This window comes from Crinia signifera, chromosome 11, assembly GCF_055691185.1.
Source record: "Crinia signifera chromosome 11, ASM5569118v1, whole genome shotgun sequence".
NCBI lineage: Eukaryota > Metazoa > Chordata > Amphibia > Anura > Myobatrachidae > Crinia > Crinia signifera.
This window is the reverse complement of record NC_139227.1, coordinates 16,394,590-16,414,053: the sequence shown is the minus strand read 5'-3', so window position 1 is coordinate 16,414,053 and position 19,464 is coordinate 16,394,590. Positions and strand designations below refer to the sequence as shown.

General features: G+C 46.4%; 1 protein-coding gene across 4 annotated transcripts in view; it reads left to right on the top strand.

The window, feature by feature from the left end:
• Positions 1 to 244: 244 nt before the first annotated feature.
• The window catches only part of LOC146045282 (dynein axonemal assembly factor 1-like), a 32,470-nt gene continuing 13,250 nt past the window's right edge, over positions 245 to 19,464 (top strand). Inside the window, exons 1-7 of one of the 4 annotated variants that reach the window (XM_083164025.1) lie at positions 245 to 611; positions 3,864 to 3,951; positions 4,982 to 5,073; positions 7,825 to 8,046; positions 9,639 to 9,805; positions 15,791 to 15,912; positions 19,217 to 19,383. In XM_083164025.1, the coding sequence (XP_083020151.1) occupies positions 461 to 611; positions 3,864 to 3,951; positions 4,982 to 5,073; positions 7,825 to 8,046; positions 9,639 to 9,805; positions 15,791 to 15,912; positions 19,217 to 19,383 (1,009 nt within the window). In that variant the 5' untranslated portion in view covers positions 245 to 460. Of the gene's footprint in view, positions 612 to 3,353; positions 3,483 to 3,863; positions 3,952 to 4,981; positions 5,074 to 7,567; positions 7,732 to 7,788; positions 8,047 to 9,638; positions 9,806 to 15,790; positions 15,913 to 19,216; positions 19,384 to 19,464 lie in introns of those variants that run through there. The other 3 variants (XM_083164027.1, XM_083164026.1, XM_083164028.1) reach the window with 3 other exon arrangements.

The following is a 19,464-nucleotide window of genomic DNA, read 5'->3' as shown; positions in this document are numbered from 1 at the left end:
ATATTACAGTAGCTGCCATACTCCACTACCAAGCACTGGGCACTATCTAGCTAGCACATCTCCTACACACACACACACAGTCCGGGCTGTATAAACACCAATATAACACACAGGCACAAGGGCACGCAGAGCAGGCTCTCACTCTGCCCGCAGCCTGTGTAGCCGCCCAGCAGTGGCACAACAACACTCTAAAACTACCGCGCTGCCACAAAGTGCCGTTGCTAAGGGCCCGCACTGAGCAGTGCCGTTGCTAGAGAAGCAGCAGGAAGTTGCCGGACGCAGTGGCTGATGGGAGCGGCACCGTGCGTTTCCATGGTGACTGTGGACGCTCTGGTCTCAGCGTGGTTAATGAAGCTGGGAAAGCGGTCACACTGGGACCCGGTGCTGTTTTATGCTTGGAGAGCACCTTCAGTAGCAGCAGTTTGTCTCTGTTGTCTGTAGTTGGGAGAAGCAGCGGACAATGCTTCCAGCAACAGCAGAGACTGCACATGGGAACTGTGAGAGGGGTGTACCGGGCAAGGGGAACATGGGGGAGAGCATCATGGAAGACATTTGCCAACCTGCACAAGAAACACCTGCAGGTGCAATCATTAATGGAACGTCGCAGCAAGGTAAGTTAAACTGCATTGTACTATATTATGTGTCCAGTGCCAATGGTACTACAAGTCCCATCATGCCCAGCCAGTCATAACCTATATTAGCAGATAGGAATTTAATGCAATGAATTACAGTCAGACACTATGGAGTAATATTTGTTGTGTAACTTGTCTTTTAAAAGATCCCCTGTGTCTTTTAGCAGTAGAGATGTTCCCATGGCATTCCCTGTGAAAATGATATTGCTAGATGTATCCAGGTTTGCTTGTCAGACCTGTGTTCCAAGAATAATTTAGGATTTGGTAAAAAAACAGAAGGGTCCGGACCCCAAAACACTGGACAGAACCTGCAGCACACCATGCTTTTTCTGGAGCTTGTAATTCTCGTCTCCATCCGCTGTCTGGGGGGTTGTCCCATCCAGTTTGGGGTCTGTGACAGCGGTCACTGGGGAGGGAGAGATTATTAGAGAATTTCTGTACTTTTCTTGGATCAATCATTACTATCTGTTAGTGTTAAGTGTATGTCAGTATCAAATGTTTGCTTTTTGTAAAAAAAAAGTATTTTCAAAGATTCCTTTGTTTCCATGTAGACCAGTTTGCCCTTGAGAGCCCCCTGCAGCTCCCCGGGAGGCTCGCTTGCGATTTGTCACTTGATGTGACATTTTTACATGCAATAAATTGCATGCGATTTATTGGATGTAATTCCGGGGAGCTGCTGCGGGGTCCGTCCAGCTGGTGGTGGCGTGGGGCAGGCAGGTTGTAGTGGCGGGCAGTGGGTTGGTCAGAGCAGCGGCGGCGGATGGGAGAAGCCTTGTAGCAGCATTTTGCCGGGCGGCAGTATGCGGTTGCTGAATATTTTGAAATGATGGCCTCCCATCTGCCACTACAAGCTCCCAGCCGCCGCTGCTCAGATGGACCCTGCTGCCCGCCACTGCGAGCTGCCTGCCCCACTGACCATGCTGCCCGCCCCGCACCACACAGACCCTGCAGCTAGCTGCACATAGGTGTGTGCCAGCGGTGCTTCACCGCTGGCACACACCTAGGATCGGACCTGACACATCGCAGTTGCTGAACAGCACCCACGATGTGCTGCTGATGAGTCAGATCCGACAGATTGAACCTGCAGCAGATTAAATGGACAACAACAAATAGTGAGCGCTAGGAACCCAAGGATATATCAATTCCAGCTGCTAATTATGCGGGATAACCAATCCCTAAGGCAGGGGTTCCCAAACTTTTTTGAATAACGGCACCCTAGAGCATCAAAATGTTTTCAAGGCACCCCTAGGCCAAATGTTTCTTATTGAGAAATGTAGAAAAAAAATATTAAATGAAGTGCATTGTGTTTATATATATCTCAGTTATCTGGCGAGGGACAGGATTTGCTCCTGTTTGTCCACATATATTCTGATTGGCAGCCACAAGCACTGGTTTTGCCTGGTACATTGTCCATAAATAATATGAATTGATCCTGGTCCACCAACCCAAAGCACCCCTGCCAGTGTCCTGAGGCACCCCAGGGAGCCTAGGCACACAGTTTGGGAACCACTGCCCTAAGGACAAGAAAAAAAGACAGTAACAGTAGCGCTAGGAACAAATACACTAAAATAATTATGAGATTATTAAATTAATACAATATTACTGATCAACAATACGAGGAAATTAATAATGCCAGTCATATAAGATATAGGAAAATAAATGTATGTTAATTTCTCAATGTAAATAAAAACATAATAGATACATAGATAACACATAAAAAAATTAAATAAAAATAAATACAGAAAAAGAAAATAACAATTAATATTCATACAAAAAATGTGTACCGGCTGATACAATGGATAGTGTGTGCAAGTATATGCAATGGGTTTAAAAATGGAGTGAGAACTGACGCGTTTCCCCGCCTACGTCTGTCGGCGGCTTTCTCAAAGATCAAGTGATCATTAAATCCGTAGGGTCCGACCGATGCGCATCGAGTTGGATGAGGCATTAAATACATCAGATTTGGGATGATTTCTTAGCCAGATCCGTCTGGATTGTCCCACATCGGACAAGTGTATGGGCACCCATCCGTGCCCATTGCTGCTAGTTTTCCAAATTTCTGCGCTTCAGTTTTCTGAAAATCTATGAAGTTTTCGAGCACAGTTATTGCTCTTCTGTAGAAATCAAACCCTATGGGGCCAATGTAATAGTTGTTGCCTGCCCGATCATCTGGCTAAAGCGATTGGGGGGTTGCTATTCAATTGTTTTGTGCAGCGCATGTTTAGCTGCGAAAACCTGCTAAACCTGATTAAAGTGCTGAGCGCAATGTGAAAAATGCCATTTGGGTGCCCAGACTGGTCTTTTTTTGCCAGCATCGGCAGCTGAATGAAGAAACAATAGAATTGCTCCATCTTGCGCCTGACTTTGACAGCCGCCAGCATCAGTGGCGTAACTAAAGGGCTGCAGCCCCTGCGGTGGCGGGGAGGCGCCGGGGGTCTGGGGGCGCTGTTGTTTCTTTGCCAGCTCCCCACTGCTTGTGGGTGCAGCGGGGAGCTGGCAGGGGGGTCCGTGCGGCGCGGGGGTACCTGTGGTCAGGGACTCGGGAGAGCCTGGAGGTCCCTGCGGCGCTGATTATGAGTTGCCGGGGTCCCTGCAGCAAAGCGGAAATACTGCGCTACCGCCGTGCGGCGGCGCGGGAAGCGCTTCTAACTTTGAAAACACTGGCCGCGGCCGCACACTGATTGGCTGAGATTCAGCCAATCAGCATGCGCCCAGTGTTTTCAGAGTCAGAAGTGCTTCCCGCGCCGCCGCACGGCGGTAGCGCAAAATTTCCACTTCGCTGCAGGGACCCCGGCAACTCATAATCAGCGCCGCAGGGACCTCCAGGCTCTCCCGAGTCCCTGACCACAGGTACCCCCGCGCCGCACGGACCCCCCTGCCAGCTCCCCGGGGGGGTGTCTTGTCTTTTAACGGGGGGGGGGCGACGATATTGTCCCGGCGGGGGGGAGCAAAATTTTATGTTACGCCACTGGCCAGCATAAACAATTTTAATCCATTTTTCTATGTTCTAAATAGTGGTTTTCCGGACCCTTCAGATTTCTGCGTCTGTGGCTGCAGAATGTAAATGAAATGTTTTGCACTGGCTAAAATGCTGATAATTGATGGCTTTGAAAACCTGCTGTTTAGTAGAGATGGGCCCATACTTGTACTAGTACAACTCCAATACATTCCGATATTTTAGCTTTTGGGATTAACTTCTCACTAATTCCCTGACTTCTTTTCCCTTTAAAGCGACCAGTCCCATCTGTACAGAAAATGTCAATCTTATAAAGGAGTTGGCACCAGAATCCACCAAGGAGGAGAAGGAATGGGGGCCCAGGTAATTATGTCACCTATAGTATTGTACAGAGCCTATTTATCATTAAATATTTTCAGGAAATGTGTCATTATCGGGAAGTACCAGCAACCACGTTGTAGCGCCCAGTTGTACAACAGAGAGCTCACAGCAGACCTCATATACCAGCTGCAGCCTCTCCATTTCTGACCGCGTCAGCAGCCTTTCTATGGGGGGATTTACTACCGGAGCTTGGCTCTGATAGGATAACGCCATCACCAAATGGGCTACTAATTCTTATCAGAGTCTGTCTACTGGAAAGAGATTTTTAGTAAATTTGTGTGGCACATTTAACCCCTTCACTGGCAATCCCGAGAATTTTCCGGGCTATGCCTTAATGCCCAGGCTGGCAAGTCTGGAAAATTTTCGGGATTGCCAGTGATCAGCACCGGTTCATCGCTGAACTCAGGCAGCTTCAACGCTGCCCGGCTCCCTCCCCTCCGCCGCGCCCCTGGCTCACCCCGCCCCCCCGGCTGTTACATTACAGCCTGCGGCGCCGGCTTATGACAAGCCGGGTCGCAGCATGTAGGGACGGGGCGCAGGGCCAGGCAACGGCTCAATGATGGTTCAGTGTCGCTGCCCGGACCCAGGGGAGACAGAGGTGGGTTTTTTTTAGGGAGCGCTCCCCATAAAAAAACTCGCCCACTGGGTAGGGCTCCCTAAGAGAAAACCTACCAGTGAAGGGGTTAAGAGAACCAATGTGAAAGCTGCTCAATCAAACTAGTAATGCCCCTCAGGTGCTGCAAGGGAGGGGGATTCAACCCCCAGAACAACAAAGGGCATTAGTAATTCAATTTGAAAAACCAACATAATAGAGGGTCATTCAGAGATCTTAGTTACATATATTTTGCAAAAAATTTGATAAGCTTCCTGGCCTCGTCATGGCTTCTCTGATACCGGAAGAAAATTAATTTCTTACATCCCTAATTAAAAATGTGGTTGTGATTATTTGTATCCTATATGAATCTATATAATAATAACAATCTCTGTTTTTCATACTTTTATTCTACTGTAGGATAACCAAAAAGTACCTGCAAGAGCTGTGCAAGCAGCACAAATTATACCGGACCCCGTACCTAAATGACACTCTGTACCTACACTACAAAGGTGTGTGACGTAAGCAGCAACTGTGCCACCACTCCTAGAGCCATGTGTGGATGATGCGCCTATATGGATATAAAGCTTAATGATGACAATATGACAGTATAGTATCCAATGCTACAAGTACATGGTCTAACTGGTAACATGGACAGATGTCTATAAACATAGAAACAAACATTTTTGTAAATCTGTAATTGTGAGCTGTGGAGATCACTATTGCCATTCCCAGGGCCGCCGACAGGGGGGTGCTTTGGGTACAGCTGTCCTAGGCCCCGGCCTCTGGAGGGGCCCGGGCAGCTGCCCACAGTGACACCTCCCCACCCCCGCACACCGCCTCCCCCACCCTGCGGGCCCCCAGCCAGGCATGCACGATACACAGTGCAGCCTGCAGAGCGCCGAGCCTAGGACACAGAGGCGCTCGGCGCTCTGCAGGCTGCACTGTGCCTGTGTTGTGGCTTGTGTGTTCACCGAGAGCAAGGTCAGCTGAGGTGAGTTCCGGGGAAGGGGGGGCGCGGGGGGGTGTTGTGTTTTGCCGAAGCGGGAGCGGGGGGCTATGCCCGGACTGAAGGTCCGTCCCGGGCCCCAAAATTACTAGTGGCGGCCCTGGCCATTCCCAATATACTTAAGCTCTGCACTCATATAAAACCCTGCTATAGTGTATTCTGAGGATTATTATACAGCTGGCCACAGGATTTAAAAATAATAATAATCGTCATAATAAATGGCAGGAATGTTTTGCATTTAATATTTCTCTTTCCTCCAGTGGGGGATACTGGAACTATAGGGTATAATGGCTGGAGAGAGGGGCCTGCCCACATTTGGATTTTGGCACTGAAACAGGCACACCCCCTTTATATTCACCCACAGCTTCATCTGCCTTCAGGGGTTGTTTGTGAGTGACTGGGAACCAGGCTTTCATGGTGGCTGCGGACAGTCTCCATTCATTTTGTTCTCTTTTCCGGCAGGGCAGGTTGTTCTCCCCACGGAGAAACATTTGTTGTCTTATTTATTTATATTTGGTGCCTTATAGCGGTTACCTGCTCCAACAGAGACCCACATCACTGTCAGTACAATGCATTGGGTCTCTGGAGAGTTTCTCTTTTGCTGACAGGGACACTCTGACTTCACTACAAGAAGGTAGGTTTCCTGCTAATTTAGCGGGCAACCAGCATTAGAAAAACACAATTACCTTCTTCTAGTCTCCCATAGGTGGTGGTGGTAGGGGGGTGGTGGAAGGGGGGGGGGGGGGGGGGGCAGTCAGGGAACTGTCAGGGATGAATGGCCCAGGGGCGTTATATTATGGAGGGTTCTTGTTAGGCTTGAGGGCATGCCAAGGTTTTATTAAATACAGTAGATGTCTGCTGTCCTCAACACAGGGGGGTGTCCCTTGCTCTAGTCCTCCTTATGGATGTGCTTACTGGGGAATGTCCAACATAAGAAGACCTAATCTGGTATTTAATCTAAGCCAGCAGTGTGAACTTTATCTGTTTTCTTATAAAGGAAATATTTCAGAGAGGAAATCCTTTTATTTCCAGGAAGTTGTTCCCATCATGCCTCCATCCATGCATCCATCCTGGTTGTCCCATGAGATCTGAATAGGGTTCTTCATTGTTTTTATCATCTTCTCGAACACTTATAAGCATTGGACGTAATATTTCTGTTGGAGAGTTTAGGAGATTGAAGCTCTCTCTCTCTTGGAGATGACCCTACCTCATTCTGTGTATGGACAGGGCAGTCCTAAGGACATGACCTCCCTTTGTTCTCAAAGTTGTTTCTAGATTCCATTTTAATAAGAGTGATTCTGGTTCCAGCTTTTCCTCAGAAAGGTCCAGAGGTATTTTATTTTTTTGCATCATTTAGATCAGGCATGGCCAACCAGTGGCTCTCCAGCTGTTGTGAAACTTCATATCCCAGCATGCATTGCTACCGTTTTAGAATTCTCTAATAGCAACAGCTGGAGAGCCATAGGTTGGCCAACCCTGATTTAGATGGTTAGAGTCCTTTCGCTTTACATGCACCGGGTCAAAGAGGTTTGCTGGGTGGCACAACTACAAACTCCAGATAGAAGTTCATATGCGGCCTCTTGGGGATGGCATCAGGGTGGAGCAGTTATGGAGATCAGGCAATTGGTCTGAAATATGAAGTAGTGTTCATTCTAGCACCCGCTATATTTGAAAACCCATGCGGTTCCTGTTCCCTGCCTGGGGTGTCGCTGTCTGCTGTGGTGTTTCTAGAACACGTCTGGTCTGCATATCAGTGCTGATATACAGACCACACTGTGCTAGAAGCACTACAGCAGACAGCGACACCCCAGGCAGGGAAAAGGAGCTGCATGGGTTTTCAAATATAGCGGGTGCTAGAATGAGCACTAATTAATTATTTATGAGCATGAGTGAGATACTGTAGTTACAAAATGTCTCTCTAATGATTCAATGTGTGAAAACTTTATTTAAAAAAAAAACAACAAATTATTAAAAAGTTTGTATAAAATTATCTTTAGGTCGTGTGTATAGGATGTATATGAAACCATTGCATTCTGTGATCAGACTTGGTTCCCGTCTCCAAGATATCTCATTACTATAAGCAAATATTCCAAAATACAGAAAAATCTGAGATCGAAATTACTTCTGGTCTCAAGCATTTCGGATATAGGAGACTCAACCTGTATGTATGCAATTATACTGTATTTGTTTCTTTTGCTGCCATTTTATTCTCTTATAGCGCCGTTCCGTTGTTTAATCGTATTGCCCTAAATAGGATTTATGCATATTGAGAATCTGGAGGAATACACAGGCCTGAAGTGCCTGTGGCTGGAATGTAACGGTCTGCAGAAGATTGAGAACCTCAGCGCTCAGACAGAACTACGTTGTCTCTTTTTACATCAAAACCTGATCAATAAAATCGAGAATCTCACACACATGCAGAAACTGGACAATCTCAACATATCTAACAATTCCATCAGGACCATAGAGAACCTGTGTGAGTGTTCTTATACACGTACTGTAACTGTGAGCTACTGTAGATGTGCAACCAATCAGCCGCTCCGTATAATTTATATTATGCAAATTATAGATTTTTCTTCAGTGCTGATTGGTTGCCTTGGGCCACTTCTCCCTTATCGCTGCTTCATACATCTTCCCCTGTATGTCTAAAGATTTACATGTTAATGTGAATTAGGTCTGCCACTCTACTTCATTTTTTGAGGAAAATTCTGTATTATATACATCAATTTTTAAGTTTATTCAAGTAGAAGGATTATCCTGGTAATAGTTATAGTTATATTATTTTTATTAGTAAGCAATTACTGTAACATCTACACATAGATCAGGCAGCCATTTTGTAGACTGAAGTTTATAATAATGCAGCCTATCAATTTACAAGTGTTTCCAAGACATTGATATCACTTGCCTCCTGCTGAATTGATACTGTAGGTGTATTCTTATTTATTTATTTTTATTATTTATTAACAGTTTTTTATATAGCGCACACATATTCTGCAGCGCTTTACAGAGAATATTTGAACATTTACATCAGTTCCTGCCCCAGTGGAGTTTACAATCTATATTCCCTACCACATGTACACGCATACACAGACATTCTAGGGTTAATTTTGTTGGAAGCCAATTGACCTACCAGTATATTTTTGGATTGTGGGAGGAAACCAGAGTACCCGGAGGAAACCCACGCAAGCACGGGGAGAATATACAAGTTAGAGCCATGGTAACCATTACACCATCCGTACTGCCCCGTATATACAGTATAACACATGGTGGGGATAGGACCAATGACCTCAGTGCTGTGAGGCAGTAATACTACCCATTACACCATCCATAATGCATGTTGGGTGACCTCACAAAATGGCTGCCTAGAATAAGTCATACAGTAGATCATGTTAAACAAGCATATTTCAACTACTGTTGTACTGTACTTCAAATTATTCTTTTTTTTTTCTTTCAAATATTAATTATAAATATAGGTTGAAATGTAAATATATTTGGATATACCTACAAAATCCTGTTATTAGAAATCTTTTTCATTGTTACTTTAAAGTTACGGGAAACTCTTTGCTGCATTGCGATATTAACTGCCCCAGGGTGTACTATATAATGTGATGTGGTGAGCTCACATCTCTGGGGTTATTCAGACCTGACTGCTCCTCTATAAAATTGCAGAACGCCGCCCAGACAGAGTGAATTCCTGCCCTGTGCAAGCCTTTCCCAGTGTGTGTAGTCTGTGCTAGAAACAGTCTGATCGGTGCCGGAGCTTACGCCACACAACTTCCCCTCAAACGCTTCGGCACGCCTCAGTTATCCCTGACACTCCGGCTGCCACAACCAAATACCGACTTCCTGGCATTCAACTTCCATAGGGCCAGCGATCAAAAAAGTAGCAGGATTTTATGGCAGCATGGCCTTGCACATGCGTACTATGAGCCGTGAGTATGTGCATTCTATCTATAAACGGCCGGCCTGCGAATTCACAGCTGTGCGATCAGGTCTGAATGACCCCTATAGTTTGGAAGTAGGGTGCCTCTGTAGATAATGAGATTAAATAATGTGCTTGTGTTCCAGCTTGTCTCCCAGGTCTGACCACCCTGCAGATTGCTCACAATCAGTTACGTACAGTGGAGGATATACAGCACCTGGAGGAGTGTCGCAGCATTAGCGTCCTGGATTTATCGCACAATAAACTGGACGATCCTGCCGTAATTGATATCCTTGAGAAGATGCCAAACTTGGTATGTGATGTTAAGGTGTCCTGCAGCCAATCCGTTGCTAGGATTCATTAGACACATGTATGATGTACTGTATCAGATCACATCGGTGCGAGTGGGATATTCTCATGGCAAACTCAAACCACTTATTGCATTCGTAATGACATTCCTAACTCGTGTTGTTTCTGAGGCAGTGGCGTAACTATGATGTGGCAGCCCCAGCTGTGGCTTGGGGGAGCCATCGGTCTCGGGGCGTACTGAAAAATACCCACTGTCCTGTATGAAGACACAGTTTGCTGTCACTCAGTAGTAGTGGGCGGCGGTGGCTGTGTACTGTAGCTGCATACCTTAGGGGACAGCCCGCCACCCCTCCCCAGTCTCCTCACCTCCTCTGCGTCTGGAGGACGTCCGTGTCATTACCCGCACACACTTCCGCTAGTATCCCTGGTCGGTCCTTGGAAGCTGAGGCTGGTGACGGAAGGCTACAGTATGTCAGCAGACGGGATGTCCTCCCTGTTACGCCGCATGGCGCACGTCACTCCTGGAGAGCTGCGGCACTACACATGGTGGCGCACAGTGGCCCAGGTAACCAGTCTGCACCATTGTCAGGTGACTGAGGGGGGCCACAAATTATTTGGCAAGGGGGAGCTAAATTTATAGTTACGCCATATAGTTACCCCACCTTTTCCCCTGAGCAGGGGAAAAGGTGGGGATAATCTTTATTGTAATATAAAAATGTCAGAACACACATTTTTTTTTCCATTCTTTACAAAATGGTATTAAACATTGAAAAATCACTTTGCAGACGTTTTGCTGTACAAAAATGCTGGCAATTTAATACATTTTCTACAATGAATGGACCTTTTTCAAAAAGGTGGACAGGGGCTACTGCCTCACTATTTATGCTCATTGTGACCCGGAAGTGTTAATTGCTATGAAAATTCAATTGGTACAATTAAGAGAACTATACAGCAAATGCTATTGTTTATTATAGGTCTATTATCCGCTAAAGCTGTTGTGCATTCACATCCATGTGTATCTAAAGTGCGCGTGCTTTGTGCCAACTGTGTAACAATAATCAAAAAGATTTAAAAACTCATGGCCCGCATGCTGGAACGCACGCCAGCGGGGCAGGAAGCATCAATGAGGTCACATGGGAAGGAAGCACCGCTGTGTGCTTACCGGAAGTCTGTGAGCGGGTTTTGGAGCGCAACTGACACGCATCCAGGAAGCGTCAGGGTACAGTGTGTATGCTGACTGGATGCGGAAGTGTGTTCCTGCACTGTGGAGCGCACTAGCAATTCAATGCATCAGTAATCTGTATGCTTTCCTTGTATAGCACACTATTAGGATTAGATAGATACAGGCAGCAATAAAATAATTTTTTGAGCAGAAGTTATATGGTGAATTAAAGGTAATGTCCTTTTTAAATGTCAGTCATCCAGAAAAATGCTATAATGGATGGACTCATTCAAGCCCCGTGGCCAAATGGTAACCAGTTTATGGATTCACACCACTTCACGGCGCAGGAGGACCTTAGCTCTATCACCACCACGGCTTAACGGGGGAATCCCGTCGATGAGGGATGCAGGGATGACCATGGATGTTTAGCAGTCAAAAAATGCTTAGCGACCGGTTTGTCAGAGGCACCTGTAGAGATCGCTGTAGTAATTGACGATCTATGGTTTGCCTTCTGCTGTCTGAATGTGCAGATTGTTTTGCCCACGTAAAATAAAGAGCATGGGCAACTTAACATATACACAACATAGTCTGAGGTGCATGTGAGCCGATTGGGACAAACAGTGGGTGTTGTCGCCTATATTACTTTATGTTGGAAGGCACCGCAGCATCAAAACAGCTGTCCGGAGTGCCGATTACCTTTACCGCAAGTGTGTGTGTGTGTGTGTGTGTGTATATATATATATATATATATATATATATATATATATATATATAGATTTGCCACCTTTTAAAGTAGGTTTCATGTACTTCTCCCAGGAATCTTTTTGTAGACTCCCGGGTTTGGGATTTTTGCCTATTATGACAGTCCCAGCACCTTTATTTCTGATGGCAGCCCTGGATGTGTGTGAGGACTGCTTTTGCTATAGGCCTATACTTGTCCGGTTTTGAAGGGATAATAAATTGCTCTTTTTTTCTCTTTTGACTGGTATAATCACTTTGGTTTTAAATTTTTTCAAATGATTGAGTCGCAGGTGATATATCATTGCTCCAGGATACACTAGAACAACCTTCGCCAGTCTGTTCAAAGGCGTGGCATGAAGGTGGCGTCAAATCGCTCCAACATACCATTTGTCTTCCAGTTTGCTGTACACACTACAAGATAGGCAGCACATCAAACCTGACGACATCGGATGCGACTGCGGGAGGGCACTTATTGAGCGTACACACTGAGCGATGTAGGCGATATCAGTCCGATTGGACGACATAGCGCTTAGTGCACACCCAGCTTAAGTTTCATGTACAGCTTTGCTTTAAGAATAATCACCTGAAATCTTACCTTTTAAGTTATTAAGTTATCAATGAGTTGGATATAACTGTCAACATTAAAAAATAAAATAATTAGCAGCTCTTCCAACACACCCATGGGGTGGCTGCTCAGTGTCGTTTTTTTTAGTGGGGTGTCGCCAGTAGCCCTAATCCCCAATGCAGTTCTAAAGACAAGGAATGTAGTGACTGCTTGACAGGTGGAAAACCGTACATCGCCAGAGACATAGCCGATGTCGGGGCAGGCAGCAGAGGCAGCAGGAGCAAGATCTTTCTACTCTGTTTTGTGCAGGTCGCCGTCAACTGGTGTAATAGTATCCGGCTCCATTTGCACATTATGGTATGATTCACCCCATTTAGGGCAAACAAATTGTAGGTCTTCAAATATGCTCTGGTCCATGGCAGGAATTGGCTCTTTGTCGGCTTCACTGTAGGACACGGGAAGTGACTCGTTGTAAACTTCACTGTAGGACACAAGAGTTAGATCCCTGATGTATTTGAACTCTTGGACTACTGGAGATGCTGCTTTTCCAGTCTCTATGCTTTCCCAGATAACAGAAGAGAAGTATGGGTGTTCTCGCACGTTACCATTTACCCCGAGCCGGAGGGTCTGGTCTTTGCATAGAAGCTGAGATAAGAAGTCCTTTGTTACGGAATCCCTAAGCCGGTAATATGATGGTTCTTGCTTACGGGCTCTCCTCTTTCTCTCTGCAGGTTTCCAACCAAAAGGGTGGTGTCCTAAGATGAGTAAATACAGCATAACTCCAAATGCGAACCAGTCTATACCGGCACTGTATGGCTGGCGGTCTAACACTTCTGGCGCCATGTAGCCAGGAGTCCCAGCAATGTCAAAGGCATTGATTTCTCCATATGCATTCATTAGGGACAGCCCAAAGTCTGTGATCTTCACATGGCCGTCTGTGGTCAGCAATACATTCTGCAGTTTTAGGTCTCGGTGTATGACTCCTCTGGCGTGCATGAACTGCAAGCCACAGACCAGTTCTGCTGCGATAAATTGTATTGTGGTTGGGCTCAACATTGTGCTCTCCGTCATAAAACTGAACAGGTCCCCTCTGCCAGCCAGTTCCATTACGTAATATACGTAACTGTCCGTGTGGAAGGCTGCGTATCCGCTGGTCAGGAAAGGACTCTCGTATGCCAACCGTAATACTCCACACTCGGCCAAAATGTCCTCGTGGTTTAGTATCGACACCCTATTTGAGACTTCAAGTAGCACTCTCTTCTTTAAGATTTTAACAGCCACTCTTTCCTTGTGGACAGCATCTGTCGCGAGCATCACTTTGCCAAAACCTCCCTCTCCAAGTAATGAGTGAAAAGTTAAAGTTTCCACGGTTAAGGGGGCAGTGGCGCGCTCTTCTGTGGGTTGCTGAGCCTGTGGGATGTCTGGTTGTCTTCTGCTAATTGCAGTTAAGAATTGATTTTTTTTCTTCTTAAGAAAACCAGTAAACCTGTCCCAGCCTCCACCTGCCAAATGTTTGCTCCCTTCCCCTGGAGCTTCAGCAAGGGACAAGTTCTTCCTGTGTCTCACTTGCCAAAATCTGGGGCATCTTCTGCATGATTTTAGGAACCAATCTCTTTTCTTGGTGATAAATCTCCTAAAGGTGTCCCAGCCTGTGACCAAAGCATTTGTTCTTGCCTCTTTTGCTGCCTTCTTTCTTTTCCTGCTTTGTCTCCTTCTCTTCTGCATTTTCTTTCCTTTATATCTCCACGCTTCCTCCATCATTTCTTTTCTCAGAACATGTCCCATGTTATGTCCGAAGACGAGAATAGGACTCTTAGACGAAACACACTATCAATATCACAAAACGTGACTGCAACCTAGAGTGTCTGACTAAGTTCTGAGGCTCAGTGACTTCAGCAGCTGTGTGATGTCAGCCGTAATTGTGATGTCACAAAAGTCTCATAGGGCACCTACATTATGGCTGCTGATGAAAAATGGACTGCTTGAATGTAATTGGTTGCTGTAGGCCAAACACTTGACCTTTTTCTCTTGACTGGTATATTCCCTTCCCAATAAAACACAGATTAAAGCTTCATTATCTCATAACTTTATTCTCCTTCCCCCTCATCTAGAGTATTCCTCTTAACTATTGAAACATAGGGGTCAGTCCAGTTAGCATACCTCCCAACATGACCCATTCCAGGAGGGACAAAACGCTCTGTTCCTGGACTTCCTTGCCAGCTGCAGATGTGCAGCTGCAGCACAGTCCAAAATTTAATAGGGGAGCTATATCGACTGTCATTCCAAACACTGACAGACACTACAGCCAGGGACTCACTGACAGTTTGTGTGCCACCCCTCTTGTCACTTTGGGCTGTGCTGTGGCTGCAACTGTTGCTGGCTAGGAAGTCATGTTGGGAGGTATGAGTTAGCCATCAGTCCCCTTTCGCAGTGTAAAGCGCTAGAGCGTTCCACACTAGAGGATAATGTACAAGATATCACTCAGAAAGGGCCTTCCGAATGATATTTTTTAAAATATTGTCTAATGTGTACACTCAATCGGCCTAATTCAGACCTGATCACACAGCACATTTTGCCCAAATGGCCAAAACCATGCTGCACTGCAGGTGAGGCAGATGTAAGAAGTCCGACTGCATCCCTGCCTTTTACATTCCTTGTCGGCTCCAAATACCCTTAAGGGGAAGAACCTCTTCATGTTTATTTATATATGATCTATTTTATCTGCTTAAATAAAACCTTTCATTTTAATATTTTGGAAAACATTTGATCCATCCTGAAATGGGTCAAGTTGGGAGGTGCACAATCTAGTATACATCTGCCTCCCCCCCCCCCCCCCTCTCAAGGCTTAATCTGGCACTGCTACCAAGGCTGCCGCCATCAGGGGGATGCTGAGGGTACAACTGTCCAGGTCCCTGCCACTCTGGGGAGGGCACAGGCCATTCTATTGCACCCTCTCCCCAGCCGATTGGTCCCCCACAGCCCGCTTACTAACAGCCACCTACATATACAGTGGCAGGCTGCGGGTTTTCCTCTGACAATCTGATGAGATGCTAAGCACACAGATCCATCGAAATCAGGTGAAATTGGACCAGTGTATGGGGGGCTTAAAGTAAAGGTGGGTACACACCTAAAGATTTATCTCTCCAATCCGTCTGGTGAAAACAAAGATCTGGTTATGTATGCTCCCAAATGCTGGAAATTTGGACAAAACCGACTGTTCGGATTTAATCAATTTGTATGAATGATTATTATCTGTTTTCCAGTATTTGGGAGTAAATGGATGAGTGCCATAGGCCCCCATACATTACCAGATTTTTCTTCCCACCAGACAGATTGAACAAATATATCTGTAGGTGTGTGTCCAACTTGAAAGAAGGAAAAAAAAAAAAGAAGGGAGAGGGCCCTGCACGTGAGAGCTTATCTTCTATAGGGGAGGGGCAGACAGACCGGGGTGATGCAGATGGGGCTCTTGCATTGTTTGCTACACTTTATCTTTGCTACTTTTTTTTTTTTTCTTGTAGCATGTCTTAAACTTAATAGGCAATGAAGTAATTAAGAAGATTCCTAACTACAGAAAGATCGTTACAGTGCGATTAAAGGATCTAACTTACCTCGATGACAGACCCATCTTTCCAAGGGACAGGTAAATATATTGTGTCTGGTGGATGTAACATACAGTAGTGGAAGGCAAACTGGGTGCAGATGTGTCTTGTTCTGTTGTTGCTGCGCTGCATGCAGTGTACCCCGGGATAAGTACCTAGCTCGCACCCGCGGGACCCCCATTCAGAGTGAAGCGGGAGCATGCGTACGTGCACTCCCACTATCTCGCAAGATGATTCCAATACATTTACTGTTTCCATTACATTTAAGAAGAGTGATAGTAAAGGTGCTGCACTGTCTGATCGTGTTCCGTAGGATCTTGTCTGCACTATGTGATCATGTTCCGTAGGATCTTGTCTGCACTGTCTGATCGTGTTCCGTAGGATCTTGTCTGCGCTGTCTGATCGTGTTCCGTAGGACCTTGTCTGCGCTGTCTGATCGTGTTCCGTAGGACCTTGTCTGCGCTGTCTGATCGTGTTCCGTAGGATCTTGTCTGCGCTGTCTGATCGTGTTCCGTAGGATCTTGTCTGCACTGTCTGATCGTGTTCCGTAGGATCTTGTCTGCACTGTCTGATCGTGTTCCGTAGGATCTTGTCTGCAATGTCTGATCGTGTTCCGTAGGACCTTGTCTGCACTGTCTGATCGTGTTCCGTAGGATCTTGTCTGCGCTGTCTGATCGTGTTCCGTAGGATCTTGTCTGCGCTGTCTGATCGTGTTCCGTAGGACCTTGTCTGCGCTGTCTGATCGTGTTCCGTAGGACCTTGTCTGCGCTGTCTGATCGTGTTCCGTAGGATCTTGTCTGCGCTGTCTGATCGTGTTCCGTAGAATCTTGTCTGCGCTGTCTGATCGTGTTCCGTAGGATCTTGTCTGCACTGTCTGATCGTGTTCCGTAGGATCTTGTCTGCACTGTCTGATCGTGTTCCGTAGGATCTTGTCTGCACTGTCTGATCGTGTTCCGTAGGATCTTGTCTGCGCTGTCTGATCGTGTTCCGTAGGATCTTGTCTGCGCTGTCTGATCGTGTTCCGTAGGATCTTGTCTGCGCTGTCTGATCGTGTTCCGTAGGATCTTGTCTGCGCTGTCTGATCGTGTTCCGTAGGATCTCGTCTGCGCTGTCTGATCGTGTTCCGTAGGATCTCATCTGCGCTGTCTGATCGTGTTCCGTAGGATCTCGTCTGCGCTGTCTGATCGTGTTCCGTAGGATCTTGTCTGCGCTGTCTGATCGTGTTCCGTAGGATCTTGTCTGCGCTGTCTGATCGTGTTCCGTAGGATCTTGTCTGCGCTGTCTGATCGTGTTCCGTAGGATCTTGTCTGCGCTGTCTGATCGTGTTCCGTAGGATCTTGTCTGCGCTGTCTGATCGTGTTCCGTAGGATCTTGTCTGCGCTGTCTGATCGTGTTCCGTAGGATCTTGTCTGCGCTGTCTGATCGTGTTCCGTAGGATCTTGTCTGCGCTGTCTGATCGTGTTCCGTAGGATCTTGTCTGCGCTGTCTGATCGTGTTCCGTAGGATCTTGTCTGCGCTGTCTGATCGTGTTCCGTAGGATCTTGTCTGCGCTGTCTGATCGTGTTCCGTAGGATCTTGTCTGCGCTGTCTGATCGTGTTCCGTAGGATCTTGTCTGCGCTGTCTGATCGTGTTCCGTAGGATCTTGTCTGCGCTGTCTGATCGTGTTCCGTAGGATCTTGTCTGCACTGTCTGATCGTGTTCCGTAGGATCTTGTCTGCACTGTCTGATCGTGTTCCGTAGGATCTTGTCTGCGCTGTCTGATCGTGTTCCGTAGGATCTTGTCTGCGCTGTCTGATCGTGTTCCGTAGGATCTTGTCTGCACTGTCTGATCGTGTTCCGTAGGACCTTGTCTGCGCTGTCTGATCGTGTTCCGTAGGACCTTGTCTGCACTGTCTGATCGTGTTCCGTAGGACCTTGTCTGCACTGTCTGATCGTGTTCCGTAGGACCTTGTCTGCACTGTCTGATCGTGTTCCGTAGGACCTTGTCTGCACTGTCTGATCGTGTTCCGTAGGATCTTGTCTGCACTGTTTGATCGTGTTCCGTAGGATCTTACAATTCTTGTTATGTAATTGCAAAGATCTTTCAGAAAGTTGTGATCTCTCCGTATACACCTGGCCAGACCGGACAATAACACTTGTGGAGTCCATTTCTGCCCCTGCCTCATATATGGGATATGGTCACTAGGTCGACATGACTGAAGGTCGACATGGGTTAGGTTGGCAGGGTCATCATGAAATGGGGAAGGTCGACATGGGGTTTTTCACCTTTTTTTTTTTTTTGAGCCGACATGTGCTGACAGGGGGTATTTCATGCCCTACCATCCACTAGGGCGTGGCGGGAGAATACAATAGTGTTGACATTCAGAATAAAAAAGCGAAAAACCCCATGTCAACCCAATGACCCTGTCGCCACAATGACCCTGTTGATCTTTAGTCATGTTGACCTTCCTGCATGTCGACCTTCATTCTTGTCAACCTAGTTGCTATCTATCCAAGGATCCATTCCCTCATATATATGGGGCGAAATGTAATCGGGAGTGAGAGTCCCAAAATTAGAGATATTGGGAGCGTTGTCCCATTTTTTTACGTGGTAAACACTGCAAATACAACCTGATTTTGCCATGTAAATGATTGCTGCTTTAAAAAAATGGGAAAACTCTCCCAAAATCTCTCACTCGGTGACTGTAAATCCCTATTACATTTGGCCCCTGGTTTGCCCATTGTGTGTGCATTACATAAGAATGTTATTTCTAGAAATAACCGTCACTGGATGCATGTGTGTGATATCTGCCGATAGGTCACAAGTACTGTATATCGTGCTTGACCACAGAAGGTTAAACCACATTGACAGAGGTACTAATTAAGTCACCTGTGCTCAAAAATAGATCTCCTGAAAGCCTTGACTGTTAAGCCAGGTACACACTAGTAGATATATCCGCAGATACGGATCGGGCAGCCTGTTCTCCATACACGCTGCCCGATCCGTCAGAACGGACATCACAAGGGGGCGGGCGCATTTGCATGTGTCTGCCCACTGAGCTGTCAATCCCCAATGGCCCCCAGTGCAGCTGTGCGGGCGAACAGCGGATCGCCCGTACACGCAGCACGATGCGCTGATATCTCTCTAGATATATTGAGCATCGGCTGTGTTGCAGAGCCCATGCTGTGAACGACGCCATTCAGATATATCGCTCGTACACACTGGGCGATGGCGCATCCGTATATCAGCGGTTCAATCAAATCTATTTTGACATTGTAATATGAAATATGGGATTGCCCTTCGCAGTCTTCCATAAATCAATTTGAAGCATTTTGGCAACCAATGACATGATTAACTATTTCAGGGCATGTGCAAACGCCTGGACCCAAGGAGGACGGGAAGCTGAGATTAAGGAGAGAGAGCACTGGGAGAATAAAGAAAGGAAGAAGATCCAGGATAGTATTGATGCATTAGCTGAAATCAGGAGACAGGCAGAAGAGAGGAGACGCAGGACGGAGATGGAACAGAGAGGTAACGGGCCTGCGGAAGAAGCTGGTGTCCAAGAATATAACTAAGGAGCCTCGACTACATTTCTTTTATATCTATTTATTT